At 31.7% G+C, this 22,556-nt stretch overlaps 2 protein-coding genes across 2 annotated transcripts; both read right to left on the bottom strand.

The window, feature by feature from the left end:
• Positions 1–627: 627 nt before the first annotated feature.
• LOC145583843 (WRKY transcription factor 72A-like) lies at positions 628–3,133 on the bottom strand. Its single transcript, XM_081640806.1, has 3 exons — positions 2,579–3,133; positions 2,320–2,433; positions 628–1,641 (listed from the first exon to the last, which is right to left on the bottom strand). Exons 1-3 carry the CDS (start codon positions 3,131–3,133, stop codon positions 700–702), a joined length of 1,611 nt encoding a protein of 536 aa, XP_081496932.1. The 3' UTR covers positions 628–699.
• Positions 3,134–15,892: 12,759 nt separating this feature from the next.
• On the bottom strand, positions 15,893–19,610 carry LOC145583842 (plant cysteine oxidase 2-like). Its single transcript, XM_081640805.1, has 4 exons — positions 19,502–19,610; positions 16,786–16,910; positions 16,557–16,707; positions 15,893–16,139 (listed from the first exon to the last, which is right to left on the bottom strand). Exons 1-4 carry the CDS (start codon positions 19,608–19,610, stop codon positions 15,916–15,918), a joined length of 609 nt encoding a protein of 202 aa, XP_081496931.1. The 3' UTR covers positions 15,893–15,915.
• Positions 19,611–22,556: the final 2,946 nt, after the last annotated feature.

Raw genomic sequence — 22,556 nt, 5'->3', positions numbered from 1 at the left:
TATTTTTTTTAAATTTTTTAATTTTACTTATTGATAATTAAAAATATTTTTTTGTCAAAGATGTGTAGTAACAAACAAAAAAGTCAAGTCGGAAAACTAAAAAAAATGTAAAGAGTAAAACATAAATTTGAGAATATTGGCTTCAATAATGGTCAGATAATTAATCATTTCGGATGGAATATACATAGTATATTAAATCAAAGTTGAAAATTGTTAAAAGCAGCATCTCAACCAAAAGCGAGGCTCCGGAATATGTTTTAATACGCATTAACGCCTCCTCACATGAGAGTTATTTGGGCTTGAACTGTGGATGCGGCATGTGCCCTAATATCCAACACGAAATATTCCACTTGAAAGTTGGGGTAAATGATCGAATGTGTGACTTTTGTGTCACGCAAGCTTCAATACCATGTTAAAGGGTTATCAAAAGTTTAAGCTGATGGTCAAGGCCCATAAGGCCGTAAACATATTTTTATTCTCTAAGAGACCGAAGAGCAAGCCAAAGTATTAATGTAATTAATAGGGAACAAAAAAACCTCATTATTTACATATGGAATAAGTTGAATTTACAGTATGGTCATTCAATTATCTATAATAAGCTGCTATAATCATTCTTCTTGAATGTGTTTGAAATTTTGATGATACAAAAAATATGAAGTAAGAGTTTAGTACTGAGGTTGAATATAAATCAATATTTACTTAGTCTTTGTGATCTTGTGGTGAAGAACTCTTTGAAAGGGAAAAAGGAAACGGAGGTTGTAGAAGCATGAAGTTTCCTGAGGATTGCGAGTTTGATGTTGATGATGTAGGCTTGTTTAAGTAAGTTGGCGCGCACCCCTTGCCATTCTGAGGCAAGAAATTGGCTGTATTACCTTGAACTTGATCCGCCCATTTCATGCTTTGAGTTGTTAAACACTCAGCATTATTTGTTCGATTTACAATATTGGTGATGTTATTGCTACTGCTTCCTACCATGGAAGAAATTGCAGCAGCTACTGCAGACTGAAAATTCGGGTCTGAAGTAAGTACCTTGGTTAGTGTCTCAGTTAAAAATTGATGAGAAGAGGAGGAAGAAGAAGTGGAAGCTTGATTGTTGATACGGTCCAATGAATTAAGATGACTTACTGGTTCATAAGTTGATTTTCCGAAACTTATGGACCCAACAGGAGGTTTATTTGAGGGCAATAGACTGTAATTTAGGTAGCTGTTATTGCTCCAAGAAACAGGAAACAATGTACTTTTTGTATCTGAAGAAGAGAAATCGAGGCTTCTAGAAGAGTAATTGGATGGTGTTTGGAGAAAATTATTCGCGGTATGGTTTTTGTTAAAAACCGAGGAAGCAGTAGCAGTGAGGTCTAAGGTGATTGTTGGTGGTGTAGGAGCAGAGGAATTTGGTAAATTGAAGTGTCCTGTTCTTGAGTTGTTGTAGAGGGTGTAGCTTAATCCGTTGAGGTTGGCCGAGGTCATTGAGGGAGCAGAAGAAGTAAGGCCGCCTTGTGAGGTTGATGAGCCGGACAAGAGAATTGATGCTGCTGCTGAGGTTGTCGAAGCCATGGCCGTGGCTGCTACTGGTAGTGGGTGGTTGTGTGTCCCTTCGTAAGTTGTTATTAAGATAGACATGTCGTCGCAACACCTTTGCACCTAATAATAGATATAGAAAATGATTAGATAAATGATCATCTACTTTTATTTTGCTAAAAGAACTATAGAACACTTGCAAGTTCAGACATCAAAAAATTATACGCAATTAATGTAAGGATCGAAATGTGATTAAAGAGAACTAACCATTGACACATCTGCCAACAACACTACGTCAATAAATATAATCCTAGAATCTTTAACGAGCAATAATTAACGAGCATCTATCTCTTAACACTTTGTTTGGAGGGAGGGAAATTGAGGGAAAAGAAAGAATTGGAGGGGTAGATAATCTTTTATTTGGATGACAAATGAGGGAGGGAGAGAATTGGAGGGGAGAGAAATGGAGAGATTAAATTGTAAGAAATTGATCTCTTCAACAATGAAGAGATTTGGAAGGAAAATTCATCCTTCTTCCCTCCCCTTCTTTTCCTTTTCAATCATCTATCCAAACACACTGTAACTGATGCAAGGGCGTGGTAGGATGTATGCGACAGCCTTGCTAAACTATTAGAGAGACTATTAATCCTTATTCGGATAAGTAATGACCAACTACTAAATTGAAACAAATGATAAAGTCGCACATTTTAGGATTTCAATGAGACATTTTAAAAAAGTCCTTTGTAATTCTGAAGTCAAAATAATTTGTAAGTGCATGTCAGCATGTAGTCCTGAACTCACTTGTTTTCTAACGGGACATGATGGTGCAACCGTGCAACGATAGTATGCTCGTGGACATGGATTTCCTTTCGCAATCTTCTGCCCATATTTCCTCCATTGGCATCCATCATTCATCTGCATTTAACAATTAATTAATATTCTACACTCATTAAAATTAATTTTTAAAACTTGCATCCAAAAAAAAAAAAACAATTTAAAACTTGCATCAAAAAAAAAAAAAAAATAATTTTTAAAATTGTTACTTGACATTTCGACTTACAGTTGGTGTGTCACATCTTGCTCTTACAGAAACCCTTGCTCTTTTAGTGATGTTTGGCTGCGTAGTCTCTTCTTCTTTAGCACTATCCGTCGTCGTCTTTAAAACCTTACTTGGCGGCCAAGTTTCTCCTGTACTATCTTCTTTTGAGTCATCCATCTCTGTACTTCTCTCTGAACCCTTCTCTGATAAATTATTCGAAGGAGGACTCTTGTATTCGAGTCCCAGGGAAAGTCCTTCACTCATTAACTTCGCATCTTCTTTAGCAATACTAGAGGATCTACTAATATTAGTATCATCCTTCTTGCGCTTGTTACTGACTTGTAAGCCTAGGCAAAGTGAAACTTCAGGTTCTTCTTCCTTGTGCTGATTTGTATTTTCCGATATTGTTGAGGGTGATTGTTCGTGTTGGAGGATGTCAAAGAAGCGCGATTGCAGAGATTTGTAGTCATTTTCGACTCGTTCCAACATCTTCTTTAATCTTTCATTTTCTTCTTTCACTTCACCCATCTCAGCTTTTGCAGATTCAAGTTCATTGTCCTGAATAATAGACGACATCACAAATAATTAATCATACTTTACAAAGCATAATTAATTGATAGATCTAATCTATTTGTAGTGTATTAATTAATTGCTTACTACTTAGAAAATCATAATATAATAAGATTACAAAAAATTACTTCTATCGTTTAGATTAAATCTCTTCCTATTTTGACTTTTTTAATGAAACAATCACCGTTCAAAAAGGAAGAACTTTTAGAAAGACGAAAAGAGTAAGTTATAAAAATATCTTATCTTAGGAGAGAACGTAAAATTAGAAAAATTCTAAGCAACTTCATAATAAAACAAAAAGATGACATCAAAGATGTAGGAAGTCAAAGCCTAAATCTTTGTTAAACTTTTTTTTTTTTTTTAAATGAATTCAAACGTAAATGTCAGTCTTACAACCGACTATTTCTCTCTAATTTAGCCATTTGTAATATAATAATAGTAACATCAAATTTCCATCTAGTAAAACTTCCAGTTATTATGTGAGTAGGGTTTGATACATTTTTTTTAAACAAAGTCTGCAAATTAAAAAAAAAAAAAAAAAAATTAAGTAATTTGTGAAGGATCTTTTCCTTAGCTTACATTTAATGAATCTGGATACAATTTTTTTTTTTTTCCATGTACAACATACTTAATAATATGATCTTGTTGAATTATGAAAAATGAATTAATATGAATCCTACGACAACAACTACAAAGCTTTAGTCCTAAAATGATTTGGGGAAAGAATTTACTGCAGTATTGATGTTCATGATATGTTTGTTCTTACATTCCTCTTCTATAATATGTTTTGGAATTCAGTTAATTAACTGCCTTCTTTAGCTCATGAACTAGATAAAATCATTCACAAAGCAATCCCTTAGATCAAGGTAGTGTAAGACTGTGAGCTAATAAACGATTTGCAATGAATTGTTATCAGTGATTTCCTCTTCATAATATGCTAAATTATATTATCATTAGATTACTAAATTTTTATTTTAAGCTAAGTCTTGTTAAAGATTGCAACATAAATCAGGCACATACTTACTAACTACGAAGTAATTAATCAACTTAACGATAAACTAACACACAAAAATTAAGGATTTTGATTACTAATACAATAAGCTAATAATCTACAATACCTCTTTGTTAATAACTGGATTTTCCGGCTTAGGAGAAGAGATTTTGAAGGTCTTATCTTCATCTTCGATTCTTGGCTACAACACCAAAAATGTAACAAATCGAAAGAACCACAGTTAATAATATATTATGCAATCTAACACTTTCTAAAGTAGAAATATACCATCATGTCATATCATATCATATCATATCATATCATAATACTGACTGAGAATTTACCTTCATTTCTTCTATGCAGTTGTCGTCGTGTCTAACCATAAGAACATCCTTTTCGGGTTTGGTTTCGGCGCTAGAGGTAGAGGTCTCGCGGTTATTTGCATCCATCTCTCAAGAAATCCTAAGTTTGATCAGCTGAAAACAAAAACTTTTATGGCCTTTGACTGAGAGAACTAGTACTAGTCTTTCTTATAGAAACTACAAACCATTGACTTTACATTAAATAAAAATTAAAAGATTGAAACTCTTCATCTCTTCCCATTACATGAGAAGCACACGCATTAGAACGTCAATTGTCCAACCAACTTTCGCATTATTTAGGTATCTATGAATTAAACATTGTCAACTTAAGAAGGGTACAACTTCAACGACTAGTGGTTTAATTATGATTATAAACCTCCGTTTAGAATTAGTTGTCATATTGTCTAAGCCCTTACAATTTAGAATGTTTTAATGATTAAAAAAATGGCTTCTATACCCATTTAATGACTTAATATAGGTGTGTAGTGGCATAATTAAAGTGAAATATAATTGTATACCAAATTAGTAAAGTACCACTATATTATAACGAATGTGAGAATGGTATAATAAAGCTACTAAATAAACGCAATTGGAATATGTGAAGTATTAGCTACATAAACAAAACAACTACGGAGTATAAATCATTATTATTAGGCTTTGGAGGGTTTAGAAAACCTCGTGTTGTGTCATTGGAAGTGCCAAAGTATCAATGCAAATCTGACATATACACCGGAGTAATTTTTTTTTTCTCATTTGATAAATTTTGCTAATTTTGAAAATTTTAAATGACTAAAAATTGTCAAATCAGCTAAAACTTACTCCTTAAGCTCACCCGGGTAACATAATTAGGTTCTCCACGAACAATATCTCCCCCAATAGAAATATCGAGAACAAAAATCATAAAAATAGTACATGTGGATATTATTTCAAGACAGAAAGAGTAGTCGTTAATATTTAAAACTCCGTCGACTAATTGGAGAGACTTGAGAAGAAGAGTTGGATAGAAATACCTTTCAGCAATACATGTTTTGTACGGTACCTGGCCACAAAATGAAGCTTCGTACCATGAGAATATGTCACATGGATACTAGTCAATAATGATAATGAGTGGGATACCTTTCATCTAGTTGCCAATATTTAAGACGCTAATCAAAAACAAATTTTAGCTTTCCATCATGCTTAATCAATTACAAAAATTAAATTAAAATGGAGACTTTGTTGTCCATTGCATTGACCTCTTTAAGAGTAATCTAATAACCATCTTATTGATTCATATTAATTATTAAATTAGTACTATACATCCTTATGGTTGTTGACTGCCGTAGATACAGTTGGCAATGGTTGTATATAGCAGACTTGGTATGAACATTCATTCTATTTATTAAATTTGTTATAAGCATTTATATTACTATTATTATGAAGTTGAATTTATTTTTTAGCACCAAAAAAATTATAGTTGAAATTATTTTATACATGTTTTAATTTTATATATGCAGTTATTTTGATGCTTTTTTGGCTCTAAAATTTCAACTTTGTATGATAAATTTGACTGCAATTTGGGAATTTTATTAGGTTAATTGAGGGGCGGGAGGAGAGACTGGCCGATTGAAAATAGGTATGTAGATTAGTCTAGGCTACCAATTGTATGTTAATCAATCTAATTTTATTTAATTCTCCAATGTGACAGCACTAATAGACTCAACTCACATATAAGTTATTTTCTTAACAAGGGGGTGTCTAGATGGTAGTTAGTGCAGCCACCCCTTTGATCTCCGATCCTAGACTAATAGCAAGGCAAGAGCAAGGGATTGTGGGCGCGATGAAGTTTGGGTTGGGTTGAAGTCTTGAGAGAGAGTACACTCGAGATTATTCCTTGTACTCATTCAAAAAAAAAGTCTTTTTATGGATTTTCTTTTAGTAATGAGAATTTCACATATACCCTAGATCCATTTGTTTGTTAAATGATGAGGGATGCATATAATAAGAAGATTAAAGGAAATATTAAGAATTATATAGTTAGCATCAATCAACATGTGATTTTGTTATAAATTCTCACTTATACCATTAGGAAATATATTCAATGCATGTTTATATGTAGTCAATCTTTATACTCCATATATCATAATTATTTTTTTCAATCTATTTTTATCTTATTTTAGAGGAGGGGGGGCGTGGTCAGACGGGGAAGGGATCGGAGCATAAAAATCTTAGTAGGGTTCTCTTGGCTAGGTATATATATTGAACGGATGAAGTAATTAAGCCCTAAGGGACAAAATAAAGTTCATTTTCAATAGCATCATATATATCAAGCTAAGGTCACAAGATGTACATGCTCAAAAGGAAAACTATCAAACCACGCTATCTACAAGTAACAATCTCCTACCAAAATAACGCATGGCAAACAATGCGCCAACTCATGAGCTTATACTACGTATTACCTCTTCTATGTACCCTAAAGATCAATCTTATCAATTAATTACGATATAATTAATATAATTGTGTTCTTATTGACTCTATATACAAAGGTGATCTTTGGAATTTCATTTTATTTTCTCCCTTTGAACTTTTCTAAGATATATATGATACCTTATCTAATGAGCTAGGTTTATCCAATTTGAAATAATTATTACAAAATAAATAAATAAAATAGAACAAAAAATAAATAAAAATAAATAAATAAAAAAATTGCAGGCCTAAGAGAACTGACTTGGAATTTATTGAAGTATATTCTGTATAGTGGCACAAGATATACGTAAATTAAACCGAAATCAGTGGTCACAAATTTTAATTAATCTTTTACTGATCCCAATTGTACACATTTAATGGGTGCCTTAAAGGCTTAAACTACAATGAGCAGCAAGAACTTCTATTTTAAGGTTACTACTTACAGATCGACTTGGCCCTTCGGCTTTAATGGAAGGTAGATTAAGTAAGAAAAGTTGAGTGAAAAGATGCGAGGAAAGTCTCATATCATCAACAATTGTTATTTAACAACATGCACATCGAAATATATATCTTATCACTATAATATTCACTAAAAATAATTTTAGTATAATAAAAAATAATTTCAGTAAAAATAAGTTTAATTTTATATTAAAAGAATAGTATTTAATCAGTAAAATCAATAGCTTTTAAGAGCAAATATAATAGAGAATTGGATAACAATAAGTTTTACAATGCGTGAATTTTCAGGGTTTTGTGTGTAGTTGGCCACATCATGTGGACGCTTATAAAAGAATTAAATAACTCTTATAACACTAACCAAGTAACCCCTGTAATACTAACCAAACAACTCTTATAACATTGCACGAGTAACCCTCCTTATAACCCTTACGAAGTCACAATCGAGTAATCTCTATAACATTAACGAAGTAACCCCGTAATGGCTGGCCACACCTATATAAGAATTTGTGTAAGTTTTAATCAGCAGAACAATTTCAATTCAATAAAAATAAGGTAAAGAGACCAGGGCTGATAATTTTTTTTTTTTAATTTTATTTATTTTACTTTTTTAATATATTGTCATTACCATTGATAACCATCCTTGAGATGGCCTGGATTTGAGTAGTTGATTGGGGTAGATTTATTATAATTAAGCATATTTAGAGGAAACGATGTCGAGTTCTAGTGACACTCATATATCGATCGAGCCCTCAACAATACCTCAGCTATATTGTCCAGAGAATAAATATATGACTCTCTAGTTGAAGAGGATAACAATACGGACAAATTATCAATTTTTGTATTGCCATTATATAATCTTAAACTTGAGGCTTATTGGCCAAATTGTAGTTATATTTAATTAAAGTAAGGTCACTAAACTGATTTAAATGGCTTATTAAAAGGCGAAAGACCAGACGTAAGTTAATTATTTGCTAATGCACGACCTTAGCAGTAAGCAAATTATCTTGGATTTTTCTTAATCAAGCTGATCTCTTGTTTTGCTGCACCTTAAATAATCTAATAGATCAGCTAATTAAGAGGGATTGACTTGAGTCATATTACTTATTGACTGCTTGCTGTATAATTGGATGTTTAACTTGATACATAATTAGTCCAACTACCATTTACATGCAGGCATCTAATCAAGATGGAGTATTAATTAATTTTTCAGTCTTAAAGTTGCGCATATTATAAGTGATACTAGTCAGGAAAAATCATTTCAATATGAATAATAGACATATCAACCGTGGTTAGTGTTAGAATATGCCTTGAATCAGTTAGCCTGCCTTATTCGACTGTCCATCATAGGGGTCTCACATTACTACATTTTAATTTAGTCACCTTTTGTAATGTGTGTTACTATTCAAGATTAATAAAACTTTCTCTTGATAATTGTGAACGTAGTTAACACATTATTAGTGAACCACATAGGGGCTTATAATCGTAATGCACCATGAGGTCCATGACACCCACGGCAGCCACACCATAATTGTATGCTAGCTCACTGCTAGACGAGTCATGTACATATAGCTACTTCAAAGCCGCCTTCACATTGATATTCTCGGTCTTTAAACAACCTGAACCTGCGTGCTTTACTTCTCACGTCGTACATTACACACATTACACATTTAGTTATGGACTTATGGAGTACATGATATCCATTAATATGTTACAGTGCCTATTAACTTATTGATCGGTGACTAATTACATTGTTCAGTTGGTGTATTAGCATAGATTATTATGAGTCCAGTCGCATTATAATCATACAAAAAACCTTATAATACGGAGATATGACCACATTGAATAATGGATATAAAGGGTACGAGTTTATAATTAAGAATGTCTTATCATCATAACACCACTTTATAGCTGAATAATTTCCTCCACGACATCAATGCCAATAACAATACTACTATTAATTTCTTATAGTCGGGAGACAAATATTATTATTCGAATTAAATCAAGTTGTAATTAGTAAACAATGTTTCCAAAAATTTGACCCTCACTTCCCACATAAATTATTGAAGTTTGATGCTTAAACATGTTATACCAAAGGATACGGAGAGTCCAATCTAGTTAATTAATTTAATTTAATTTTGTGCTAATATTATGAGCAAGTTGTTAATTTTTTTCAATTTATGATATTAGTCGTGACTAGTTGACATGAATTTCATAATTTTTTTTTGTAATATACATTTTCTTTGTCTGATGGCTTACAAAAAATCTGAAAATTAAAGACTGATTAATTCAAAGTCCTTCATAATTTTCATATAATATGGATTTGTTGTTGCCTCAATACACTGTTTATTGAAGAAAAGACTGATTGATTCAAAATGCATTGAAATTACATTGATGTTCTTTCATCAAAATAAAAATAAACTACATAAATTAAATATCATATCATATCGATGTATAACTTCTATGAAGATGCATGATGAGAGTGCTAATGTAAACTAGCTAGCTTGGCTAAGTTCGATCTTGAGGTATCCAAAACTTAGAACCAAATCAAATTATATTTACGTAACTATTAACTTATTAAGGTATTATGATGTTTGATATTTACAACCATTAATTAGTTTACAACCATTAATTAGTAAGGTGCTCTCTCTTTTTTAAAATAAACAGTTTAGCTTAATGATATTTGAATTATTTTTAAATGCTAATATCAATTACAATTAAATTATTTCCTAATAAAAAAATTAATTTATTTTTCTGATTTTTAATCATTTTTAATCTTTTTAATAATTGAAATTAATTTGGAAAAAAAAAATCAAAAATTAGAATAATTAATTTTCAAAATTTTAAAATGAATTCCTAAAATAAGGAAAATTAATTTAATTAAATTTAACATTTAAAAACAATTCAAAAACGGTTTTTTCACCATATTCCCCTTAGTATTTTGTTTATTCATCATATACCTATGAAAATTTTCAAATTCACCATATACCCTTGAGTTTGACAAAAATGTCACCAAATGCCCTTAACCTGACTAACGACGATTAACTCTATAGTCATTAAGGCTAATTATGCCACATGACAACTTCATTCTAATTACTTTTTTTAAGTTTTTTAATTAATTTTAAAAAACTAAAAAAAATATTTTAAAACCATTTAGCCAGCCACCTTCCCCACCCTGACCAGCGCCCATACCCCCTGAATCGAGGAAAGGCAACACAACAGTAGTAGGGGCGTATCATACATACGAAGATTCCCCTCGAGATTTTGATACTCTTACCCTCATCAGCACTCAGACTACCTGACGCCGACGTCTCCTACGCACCGCCTTTTCGCCTTGTCGTTGCCCTACCCTTGAACCGCTATTCCCCCACCTAAACCCCCCCTTTCCGCCAAAACCCTAGAAAACCCATCACCCAGCGCCCTTCTCACTTCAGCCCCAAGCCCAGCTTTATCCTTCCCCCTCAACCGGCGCCATACGTCGTTGCCCACCCCCTCAACCACGAGCCCCCGCCTCGAAACCTGTTTCCTTCCCACGCAAAACCCTAGAGAAACCCCTCCCCCCCCCCCCTCTTTGAAACCCCCCAACCGCCCTTCCCCAACCCTCGGAATCCCTAGCTGCTAAGGATTTCAAGGGTGGGGGAGGGGAGATTGGGGTTTTTCAAGCGTGGACGATGGTTTTATAGGGTTTTAAGCGGAAATAAGGGAGGTTTTGGGGTGGGGGATGGTAGTTCAGGGGTAGGGGAATGGTGGGGGAAGAAGCGGTAGGAAACACCGCCGCAGGGGTTTGGGGTCTAAGCGCTGACGAGGGTAGGGGCAGAGAGTTTGGGCGTCAATTGAGGGCGGGGTGGTGGGTGATTGGTTGGGCTGGTGTGGTGGGTTTTTTTAAAAAAAAATTATATATTAGTTCTTTTTTTTAATTTTTTTAATAATTAATTAAATAATTTTTAAAGAGAATCGATTATAAGCTGTCATGTGACATAACTAGCCTTAATGACTAATTTAATTGACTTATGTTAGTCATATGGGTATATGGTGTCATTTTTGTTAAATTCAAAGACATATGGTGAATTTTAAAAGTTTTATGGGGGCATATGATTAAATTAGTTGGTGTTGAAATTTATTATTAGTTAACACCCCTAAAAAGGTGATTAAAAGTTACCAATAATGCATGTTATGAACATTGCAAAAGATTATGATTTGAACAATTAAGATGCAAATCCTGTTAATCTCTTCTTGGGTTAGATGAATGCATATTATAATATTGAAAAGTCTTTGCTCCATTAAGTCGTCAAGAATCAAGATGCTTGTCTAAGGTTCAATTCTCATTGTTCTTTTTACCCTTTTAAGTCCTTATAGACAAGAACCATTTCAAAGATATTTTACTTTCCCTTCAATAATATTATTAAACATTAATTACCAAACTTTACCTTTTCAGTCCCTTACATTATTAATATAATATTTCTAATTATGTTCTTCTTTTGTCCCTTAAAAATTGTCTCAATTTCTTTTTAAAATCATTCTTTAAAGATTGTATTATATCATGAATGTACGTTAGAGACCACAACTTTACCCTAATGAAAATTACTTTAGGTCTTACAATTTTTTTTTCACCTCAATTTCACTTAACCAAAACTATAAAGTAGATATGGCTACGGAGCAAATAATATGTAAAGCTTATAAAATTTGGTATTTTGAAAATACATATCAAGACAATTAGACGAATCTATCAAGGTCTAACAATTAGACGAATGTAGTAAGAAACTTGTATTTTCTAAGAGTTAATTGTCTTGAATATTTCCTAGGTTTTGTAAATGTCACACTTCTAATTCCTTAAATGGCATAGAAAAGATATTATGTGAAACTGGACTCGTCATCAGTGCCTTGGTGCTGCGAGTCCCTAGCTGGTGCTGCGAGTCGTAGAGAGTTGCCTTATTCTGTTTTTTAGTTGTTTGATAGTTTCCTTTGTCCAAAAAAAAAATAAATAAAAAAAATAAATAAATAAATAAACAGCTTGTTTGATGGCTTGTGTACACTGTACAGCGTGCATACTTTATGCAAAACGATTTGGTGCAGCAAAGAGAAATTAGTAATCACTATAACGAATATTACTAAAACAATTCAATTAATTCGGGTTTCGCACCCAAAATAAAAATAAAACAAAGTCTCCCAAAGGTTAAAGTTTCTCAACGCTCTTGAAAATTTTGGCTAAATCTAAATATATCCCTTTCAAATTTCTATTCTTAAACTCTATCTCCCAATCCTTCATCTACCTGTCTTTCTTCCTGTTAGTTTCTTTCATTTCCTATTTTCTTCTTTTTATGTACAAGGCTTTAATCCTAACAAGAGCTTTGGAGAAACTTCAGAGCGGTACAGTAATTGCATATGAAAACTAAAAAAAAAAAAAAGGCTCTGAAGCTCTGAAAGGATCATGACTTTGCAGCAAGGGCAGTGCGCTAAAGGCGCCTAGAGTAACAACTCGGCTCAACCATCCACAATCTTGGGACCTCTATATGGCGCCCCAAAAACAGTCAAGCCGTGAGGTTTATCCCTCTCTTGAAGCCATGCAAGACGATCCTTTTCTTGTTCAAGCCCATATAGGCCATCTGCTGTGACAAATGAATTAGATAAGTTGTATTATGTTACCATAAAAGTAAATTTCAGTAATTGTTTTTAAAAAACCTAAGGCATCGAAACAGCTTCTCAAATAAACTTCAAACCCTCATACACATGAAGGAGACTAGCACTAAATTAAAGGGGACAATCATTTACAGCTTTTATCAAAAATAAACACTCCAAATAACTTTTGGTCACCAAATAGCAAATTAAGTAAATGACATTTTGTCTTAATTTAATGAGCTAAATGGCTAAAACGTCAGGAGTGAGCAAGTTAATTCAAAATATAGAGGAACATTTTAGTTCACTGTTCATCTCATCACCCACGAAATTGATTTTGGGATACTAGTTAGTCAATTGAAAAAAGAAGACTAGAGTTGAAAGCTCTAACAATTCAGATACCCATTAACCATAACTCTATTTCATAAACTCTTTGATTCTATCATGAAGTATTTTCACATGCAGTTGCGGTAACAGTCACAGTGAATCATGTACGTTTACAAAAAAATGACTGTGATGCATAAAGGTAAGCAACAAGCTCCTACTAAAGTAATGATTGTAGAATACATAATTCCAAAGGAAAAAAGATCAGGCTTTTCCAGTACTAGCTCCATTACTAGATGTTCTCAACAATTTCCTCATTATTACTTTACTAAATGTTTAAACGCTTTTACTTTATTCCATTTTTTATAATCCCCATTTACTACCTTACCTTCCCTTATCCGACTATCCCCACAATATTTAGATATTCTTAACAATTTCCTCATTTGTCCATTACTAGAAGTTTAAACACTTTATTCCATTTTTGATAAATTCCATTTACTATTTTACCTTCCCTGACCTCCACAATATTTACACTAGTCTACTCACTTTCACTTGCTTCTTCATCATTTTTCTTACATAAATCCACCTTTTACTTTCTTTCTTACTTTATCCTCTGATCTTTTCTTTTACACTCACCACATTAACACTCTCTCCAATAATTGCCTTAACTACCGTAAGAATATAAGCAATAACTTTTTGGCCAAACAAATTTAGCAAATGTATTTAAAGTGTTACTAACTAGTGAACAATATCTTCTAATTTTCCTTAAGGTTAGACCCCTACAACAAAGAAATATTCAGCATTGGGCATAAGAGGGCCCATGCAGCATCCCGTGTCCAAAGGGCTTTCATGTAGGGGGTGTGACCGAATACAAAACTATCAGCTGACTCATTCCAAGCATGGTATCTAGGCTCTCTAACAATTAGGTATTAATATCAAGCCACTGGTTAAGGGACCTTTATTAGATGTTCATTCCCTAATGAGAATTATAAATGTGTGCCTTATAGTGTGCTCTAATTCTAAGGGAACTCACGTGTGGGCAGATGTGAAGGGGAGTGTTAAATCCGCATTATTGTCCACATGTGATTCGTCTCACACCAGAAAAACAGATAAAATATTACCTTAAAAGCTTAAGGAATTACTCTTGCTATCACCATTTAGTTTTAGTATAAAAGCTCAAACTTCAGAATATCTAACACCACAAGTTCGAAGATTTTGATGAGATAGGAGGCTAGAGTAGTTGGCTAGTTCCCCAACTTCAAGGCGTGAGGCCAGGGGTCGAATCTCACCAAATACATTCTAGGAGGGATTTTTCTTACATCCCCCCTTCTAGGATAGACATTCTTCTTACCATTAAAAAAAAAACAAGTTATTTTTTGTATAAAATAGACTAAAAAAGGTTTCAATTTGTTCACAATGATCTATGAAAATAATTACTCGTATACAACATCATTACAAGTAGAATAGCTAATTTTTTTTATATTATAATGGTAATAAATGATCATCTTTGGCCAAAAATGTTAGGTCAACCCGAACACCTAAATCACTTGTTATATAGGGAAAAAAAGCTCTTATTTAAGTATCTTTTAATCATTGTTACGATAATAAATTTAAATTACACTTCCGACTACTTTGGTAGTTTTTTTTAACTAGTTAATAATGAAAATTAAACGAAGTATAATTAATGCAATATATTAATACTAAATGGGATGTATTAATTATTAATAACTAAATCACTTGTTCCCATTATTATTATTCTATGTTGAATATAAAGGATGTTTACGTTCTTTGTTAAACCATTAAAAAACTAGTGGTTAAAAATGGTTGAAGACTGCCAAAGGTCATCTTCAAAAATACCCACCAAACAATTCTCCACAAACTACTAAAACTCTACGTAGTATCAAATAATATTTCCTCAGTTTTTCCAACTTCTCACTTTCCATTTTCATCCATTTTTCTAAGTTCCATTCACTTTGCAGTAGTTCCTTTATGAAAACCGTTTATTCATTTTGTTATTACCATAGCCCCACTTTGTAGGGCCTAATTTATTTAACAAAACTATACTCTCTATCTTTTTACCCATGCATGGTCCCTATTTTCACTTTTTCTAGGTTTGCGTAGTTACTGAGTAGAAACTCAAGAAAACGGAGGAGTGTAATTTAGAATGTGATTATGATTTCATTAGCAGAAAATCTATAATTTTGGCAATTCAATTCAAACAATAATTTCTGTTACAACTTCAGTCGTGATGCAATCAAAATTTTTTTAAAAAAAATCGTTATAATTTCCTTGAAATATATATACTATTGATTTTTCACTACTAACAAGACTAAATGGTTAATAGAATAGCCACCCAACACAATATTAAATGGCTAACTACAGAACATACAATAAACATAACAAATGATTCAGTACTTATCCATTTCAAAGACCCAATTCAGCTTAAATATCGCAGGTTTTTAAGATATTTTTACCATTTTATAGTGGTTAGTTGACTAACATGTTGGCCATTTCATAATTTTCTTAAATAGAAGGAATGCTAAGACAGTATAACCACAAAGTAGCTACCAACTAGAGAACACAACTGCATCAAACATTCAGGTACCTGAGAAACGATCGAAAGGATATTCCCTATAGTATGTACAATGCCGACCATCAGGATCAGAGTATGGAGGGCCCAGAACATCAAGAACTGCACATGCTGTCATAGCTGTAAAACAATGCATATTCCCACCTGCTGCTGGATAGAGGATAGAAGTGTTGCAAGGGGCAACAAAATCTTCATTAACAGTAAGCTTCGCCAACCTGACTGGAGGAGCATCTGTCAACCATCATATCAAATGAGTTCATCAACCCTTAGTTTCTCAAAGATAAAAACAACATGCTATTACTCTTATATAAATAAATGAATAGGATGAGAACATATAATTTTGAGACATATTGGGATCAGCAAAAGAGAGAAATAAACATTTTGAAAACAATTAAAACTCTAAAATCACTATTATGAGTTTATGACTGATGATGAACTAGAATAAAGAGAGCATATATACTATATCTGAAGTACATGAACAACAATTGAACTTGGTGTGTGTGTGCTAACAGTTGTACACCGTACTTTGAACTATGACTTTGAAGTTTTTTGAAGGCAGGCTGAAAACCTGCTATTTCCTAAAGGCAATATGCAAGTGACAGGAGCAGTGCTAGTATATATAAAGCACTACTTTAAAGAAAAGCTTACCATCTGAAACAGCGGTGGTGTAAGGATCGCCTTTTACCCAATCATATGATTTGATATGCATGGTCCCAAAGAGAAGTTTGCTGAAAACAGTCATTCCTGGATGGTTGTGAAGGGGCAATACACCTGACGGCGGCAAGCAAAATATTCCAATCTACAATATTAAAACAACTAATCAAACTAATTGCATCACTTTAGTAAAGAATGATACAATGAGTACAACGAACCATACCGAAAACTTGTCACATTCAAAGAGGTGCAGGTAAGTTATGATAGGAGCTCGACTATTCCCAATCGTAACGGATCTAAAGTATGGCAATTCTGGGCTTAATCCAACATCATCTTGTGTCAAGCTATCTGTTGACACAAATCATTTAATAGTGAGATTCTGAAGGAATTCTGCTATAAAGTTTGATGAATGAAAAACCCTTGACTTATTGCACCAAAATATTAAAAAAATAAAAAATAAAATAAAAATATATATAGAAAGATGTTCTTGCTTCAAGAACAAACTCAAGAAAGGTCATGGAATAAAAAGTTAAGTGGTGAAGAACAAGATTATTCTACAACACAACCACCATCAGCAAGAAAACATACATGCATCCATATTTCAACACAATAAGGCCACGCAAAAGAACAACTATGTTTTCCATGAAGCTTAATCTATTCTGAAAGAAAAAATCCAAACTTAAGTTTACGAAGAAAAGATTCAAAAGGATGTTCAAAACAGCAGTAAGGTGGCCAAAACTGATCCTACCCGACTTGGAAGGAAAAAAAAATAGAAAGAAAGAAACAAATTCAGATTTCAGCTTGACTCAAAAATTGAGCATGACTCAAATTCAAAATAAACCCAGCCCAACCTAACTTTACCAAACCCAACCTGTACACTCGAATTGACACCTCTACACAGCACGTGTAAAATTTTTAGAACAGGAAGCAATATGCTAACATAGATTCAGAAGGATCCAGAATAGAAGGAAAATACATTGCAAATCTAGTAATTTTCACGTATCAATATGTAATTTAACCAAGCAGTTAATAATATGTACTACCTTCATTTTTTAAAGTTTCCAACACTTACTATTTGCACGCAAATTAACACAACTGGAAAAAGAATATTTTTGTGGTGGTGCGTGTAAGAAAAAAGGTGGATACGAAAGACAATTAAATGAGAAAACGTAGGTGGGTGTAAGAAACCATAGTTCAGAACGTGTGCATATGAATCATGGTACACTAGTGCATTTTTAGACAAGTTTTGTATGGAGTAACTTGGAAAGTTGGAAGTGAATTACATTAACCTGTTCCCCTGTAGCAAAACATACCATATTCCGATTAACACTAATATAAATGGAAACCATCAACAAGTGACAAAAAAATGGGGATTGCTTTCAATTAAGCATATTCTAACACTATTTGTGAGCATAAATAGAATATGATCTCTTAACAGCAGAAAGAAACATGGCAGAAAGGAAGAATAAATAAATAAGCAAACTATACATGAAAATTTGTCATATACCAAGTTGCATTAGAAATGTTCACTTATTTTATTCATGCAATTCACACACAACTTTGTTGAGCATCACAACTAGTTGCATTATATTTTGCACTCAACTATATAATAATCCCATAAAATTATTTTTTAAAAAAACATCAGTCAACAAGTTACAAATAGTTTATAGAATTTTCATACGCCTTAGTAAATTAATTAACTATGAAACAATTCAAATAAGACAACATGAACACCAACAAAACATTTTTTTTTTTTTTTGAGGAAAATAAAAATATATATATATATATATATATATATATATATATATATATATATATATATATATATATATATATATATATATGCACTCCATTTGAGACATCCAATATTGAATTTTAAAATATACTCCATTCTTTACCTAAAAGTTACTGTAATTATTATAGTAGCATTCCTACTGTGCCGCAACTAGTACTAAGTGATGAGAAGATGATAGAAATTACACAGATATGGGTATTATAAAGGGTCACACAATGAGCAACTACTCTAAATTGATTATTGACTTATTGTAAGACCAATCATCTTTCTCAAAATGCTTAAATCATTTGTCGGGGGTAAAAAAAAGTCACAAAGTCAATGATGTAAAAAGGGTAAGTCGGAAATGACCAGCTAAATTAGTTAAAATCTGTCATAGTAATAAATCTCATGACACGGAATAAATAGTACTCGTACAATGCAATATGATTGGGGACCGCATGAAATGAACCATTCAGATGTTATGGAAGTACTGCTGTTTAGACACAAAAGAAAGTACCTTCTCATGGCTTTTTTTTTTTTTACCCAAAAGGCTCATAAAAATCCAAATTTCCAAAAATAGCATACAATAAGGAATCAAAGTCAAACTCAGTATAACAGGAACTTCTATTAAAATTCATCGAAATGATAAAATTCTTTTTTTTTTATCTATTTATAACCTAAGCCAAAAAAAAAAAAAAAAAAACATTTGCTTCTATTTTTCCAACAATTAACCTCATATATATATATAAATATACCGACACACCAACATTGCTGAATTAAAATGACCAACACACCAACATTGCTGAATTAAAATGACCTGGCCAATTCAACACACCAACATTGCTGAATTATATTGTTCACTTTAAAAAAACACTGCTGAATTTATATAGGTAAAATAAAATAATACTCATACAGATAACACTAATGTCTGTCATTTTTAAAAGTTCTTCCTATTTAACTGTTTTGATTTGACTGCGACGGTTTTACACAACAAGTTGAAACGAGAAGAACTATAAGAAACAGAAAACTCTCCCGTCAAAAAAAAAAAGAAACAGAAAACTCTACATTAAAAATAGATCTCAATTCCCAAAATATAATAAAATCATACTCTATTTGCCAAAAAAAAAACGGAGTAAAAAACTAAAGCAATTCAACAAAAACATACTCAAAATAGAGCACAACCGTTCGACGTCATCGGGACGGGGAATAAACCCGTCACCACCATCAACAAACACCTCCTTACAGACGTTAAACAACGTCTGAACCGCCGCCATTTTACGATTCCGCAGTCGGTTCTTCCGGGACGACTTGCTCCTATTGGTGGTCGTTTTTTCGATATCCGTCGCTATTTTGTCACCATAATCAGGCTCAATTCCCATGAAAATAATTCCAATAAATCCAACAAATGGGTGATTTAAAATTTTCTTAAAAACCCAAATTTTTAATCTGGGCTACCAATAAATTTACTCATTTTTTAAAAAAAAAAAATGGTGTTATGAAAATCCCAAGAAAAAAAAAATTAAAAATGGTTGTTTTTTTATGTTTTTTTTCTTTTTTATTTTTGTACTAGTTTGTAAGTTGCCAAAAAATGAGGAAGATGAAGTACAAAAAAAATGGTAAAAAAAATGAAAATTTTTGATGTGAAATTTAAGAACAAAGTTGTTGACACAGTAAGGAGGAGAAATTGAGGAAGAAGAAAGAGTATAAAAAGGGGTGATTTTTGAGGATGGATAACAATAACAGTTGGTTTTTTTTAGGAGAGAGAAAACCATGGGCTATTCAGTTTTTCCAGTGGGCTGTTTTAATACCAGACTTTTTTATTAAATTGGAAATAATCTTTTTTTTTTTTTTTTGAGGGCTAAATTGGAAATAATCTTGACCTCTTTATTAGTATTGATTTTGGATTTTCTTACACTATTAAGGAAGTTAAAATAATTTAGAAATACTGCTTTAAACTCCAAAATATCACCTTCATGAAGCGGAGTTACACCATGGGGTTTGAATTTTCTTTAACATTCTACACCTTGTGTTGGTTGTTTTCTCATCTATACTATTCACTTGGACACTATTAAGGGCGTGTTCGGCGCTAACGTTTGAGTAGCTTTTAGTGATTTAACTTGGTCAAACCACTACTTAACAAAAACTGTGAGTGTTTGGTAAAGTAGTGTTTAGGGTAGCTTTTAGTGGTGGAGGTAGCTTTTATGAAAAGTTAGAAATATTAGCTTTTGAAAGTAGAAGTAGCTTTTGAGGTAGCTGTTAAAAATTTAATTTATAATTTTAAATTCAAAATATTGATTTTTATATGTAACAGGTAGTCAACCGCTATTTTACCGAACACTCATACTTAAATTATCTATCTTCACAACTACAGCTTGTTGACAGCTAAAAGCTACATACACATCCAACAGCTACCTTCACAGCTATATTTTGCCGAACATGCCCTATCTCTGACATTAATGCATTTTAAGGTTTTTTTTTTACTTGCAAATTAGGGTAAATTAAAATTGTTCTCTTTACCATATTTTTGTAAAAATCACGTTAAATTATTTAATATGGAGTACTCAATACTTTTTTTTTAAAGTGAAATGTATTAATATTTTGCATTATTCATATAATCCACTTTGACTAATACGTATTAGTGATTTATACAAAAGAAAGGTATAGTTTAATTTAATGAATATTTGTTGGCATCGTCTCAATGAATAGTTAATAACGTTCAATTGTTATAAGTTTTATTAATTAATAATAAAATATATTGTTGGTCAAAATTTTGTATTGACATACGTGCCCAACAGTAAAAAAAAAAAAAAAAAAAAAAAAAAAAAAAAAAAAAAGGAGTACTAATTAATGATATAAGTGTTTTTTATAAGTGTTACACGAGATAAAAGTTTTCGCGAACTAATAAAATTTCCTTTTTTATTTAAATCTTTTGTTTGATTGACCATAGTTGTCAATGTAGAATTTTGGCACTTACACCAATGCAACTTTGACAAATAATATCTTTAATTTTTAAAATTGGACGCTGTGATTTAATGAATTGAATTATTTTAAATGCTAAAATTAATTATAATTTATTTTCCTTATTTTAGGAAATTCCTTATTTTAGGAAATTCATTTCAAAATTTTCAAAGTTAAATAGTATATTCGATTAATTTCCAAATTAATTTATGAAATTCATTTTTAATTATTAATAAAATTATAAATCAGAAAAATAAATTAAATTATTTATCAAGAAATAATTAAATTGATTTTAATTAATAATAACACTAAAATATAATTCAAAATTTATTAAATCTTAACCATTCATTTTTAAAAAATTATGGTTGCCGCTTTTCAAACTTCAACCACAAAATCATCCTTATCAATAAATATGAAATACTCCCTCCATCTTTCTTATAAAAAAAAAAAAAAAAAAAAAAATCCCTCCATCCCTTATTTTTTGCCCCATATAAGTGAACTTACTCTTTTAATTTTAGTTGAAAATAGTTTATGAAAGAGAAAAGTGGTGGGATTAATGTAATAGTTGTGAGGGTAAAGGTGTGATCCCTATAACGAAAATAACATGGAGAAAACTCAAAGAGACTAGCTAAAAAGAAATTTAGAACAAATATAAAGGGACGGGGAGTATAGGAGTGCGTTCTATTCACCTGATTTTCACTTATCTGAATTTATTTGAATTTAACTTAACTTATTTAAACTTACCTAAACTTAACTTAACTAAACTAATCTTATCTTATTAAAAACTTATTTTAGTTGTTATTTGAACTTGGGAAACTCTTATCTATCATAACTTATTTTTCCTAAACTAAACTTATCTGAACTTATTTTTCCTAAATTGAACGTATCTGAATTTATCTTAACTTAACTGAACTTATTTGAACTTATTAGAACAGAAATAAGTGAAATTAAGGTGAACAGAACAGGCCTTAATTTATAAAAAGTTCATATTTAAAAGTTACATTAAGACAATTCCAACAAATACCCACATGACCATATTTTTCTTACTACTTTTGTTCCATTAATAAAGGTAGCAAGTTTGACAACCCTAAATATAAGTAATTCCTTTCAAATATACGTAATTACAAGTATATGATAATAAAAATTTATAAAAACGGCGATATTATAAAATCAATAGTAATACCTATCCAATAACATTTTTCATGATAACATTTATTTATAACATGCATGCTACTCCCTCCATCCTTTAATTACACGGGAAT

Source organism: Chenopodium album, chromosome 16 (assembly GCF_948465745.1).
Source record: "Chenopodium album chromosome 16, dcCheAlbu1.1, whole genome shotgun sequence".
Lineage (NCBI taxonomy): Eukaryota > Viridiplantae > Streptophyta > Magnoliopsida > Caryophyllales > Amaranthaceae > Chenopodium > Chenopodium album.
Note: the sequence above shows the minus strand (reverse complement) of the source record. Positions and strands in the feature narration are given on the sequence as shown.

Excerpts from the sequence above, each read along its gene's own strand:
- LOC145583843 (XM_081640806.1), bottom strand. The coding sequence starts at position 3,133 with ATGTCGTCTATTATTCAGGACAATGAACTTGAATCTGCAAAAGCTGAG. Across the intron at positions 2,434-2,578 it reads CAAGATGTGACACACCAACT|ATGAATGATGGATGCCAATG; the intron begins GTAAGTCGAAAT and ends TGTTAAATGCAG. Across the intron at positions 1,642-2,319 it reads CATGTCCCGTTAGAAAACAA|GTGCAAAGGTGTTGCGACGA; the intron begins GTGAGTTCAGGA and ends ATCTATTATTAG.
- LOC145583842 (XM_081640805.1), bottom strand. The coding sequence starts at position 19,610 with ATGGCGGCGGTTCAGACGTTGTTTAACGTCTGTAAGGAGGTGTTTGTT. Across the intron at positions 16,911-19,501 it reads ACGGTTGTGCTCTATTTTGA|ATAGCTTGACACAAGATGAT; the intron begins GTATGTTTTTGT and ends TTGTGTCAACAG. Across the intron at positions 16,140-16,556 it reads CACCACCGCTGTTTCAGATG|ATGCTCCTCCAGTCAGGTTG; the intron begins GTAAGCTTTTCT and ends GATGGTTGACAG.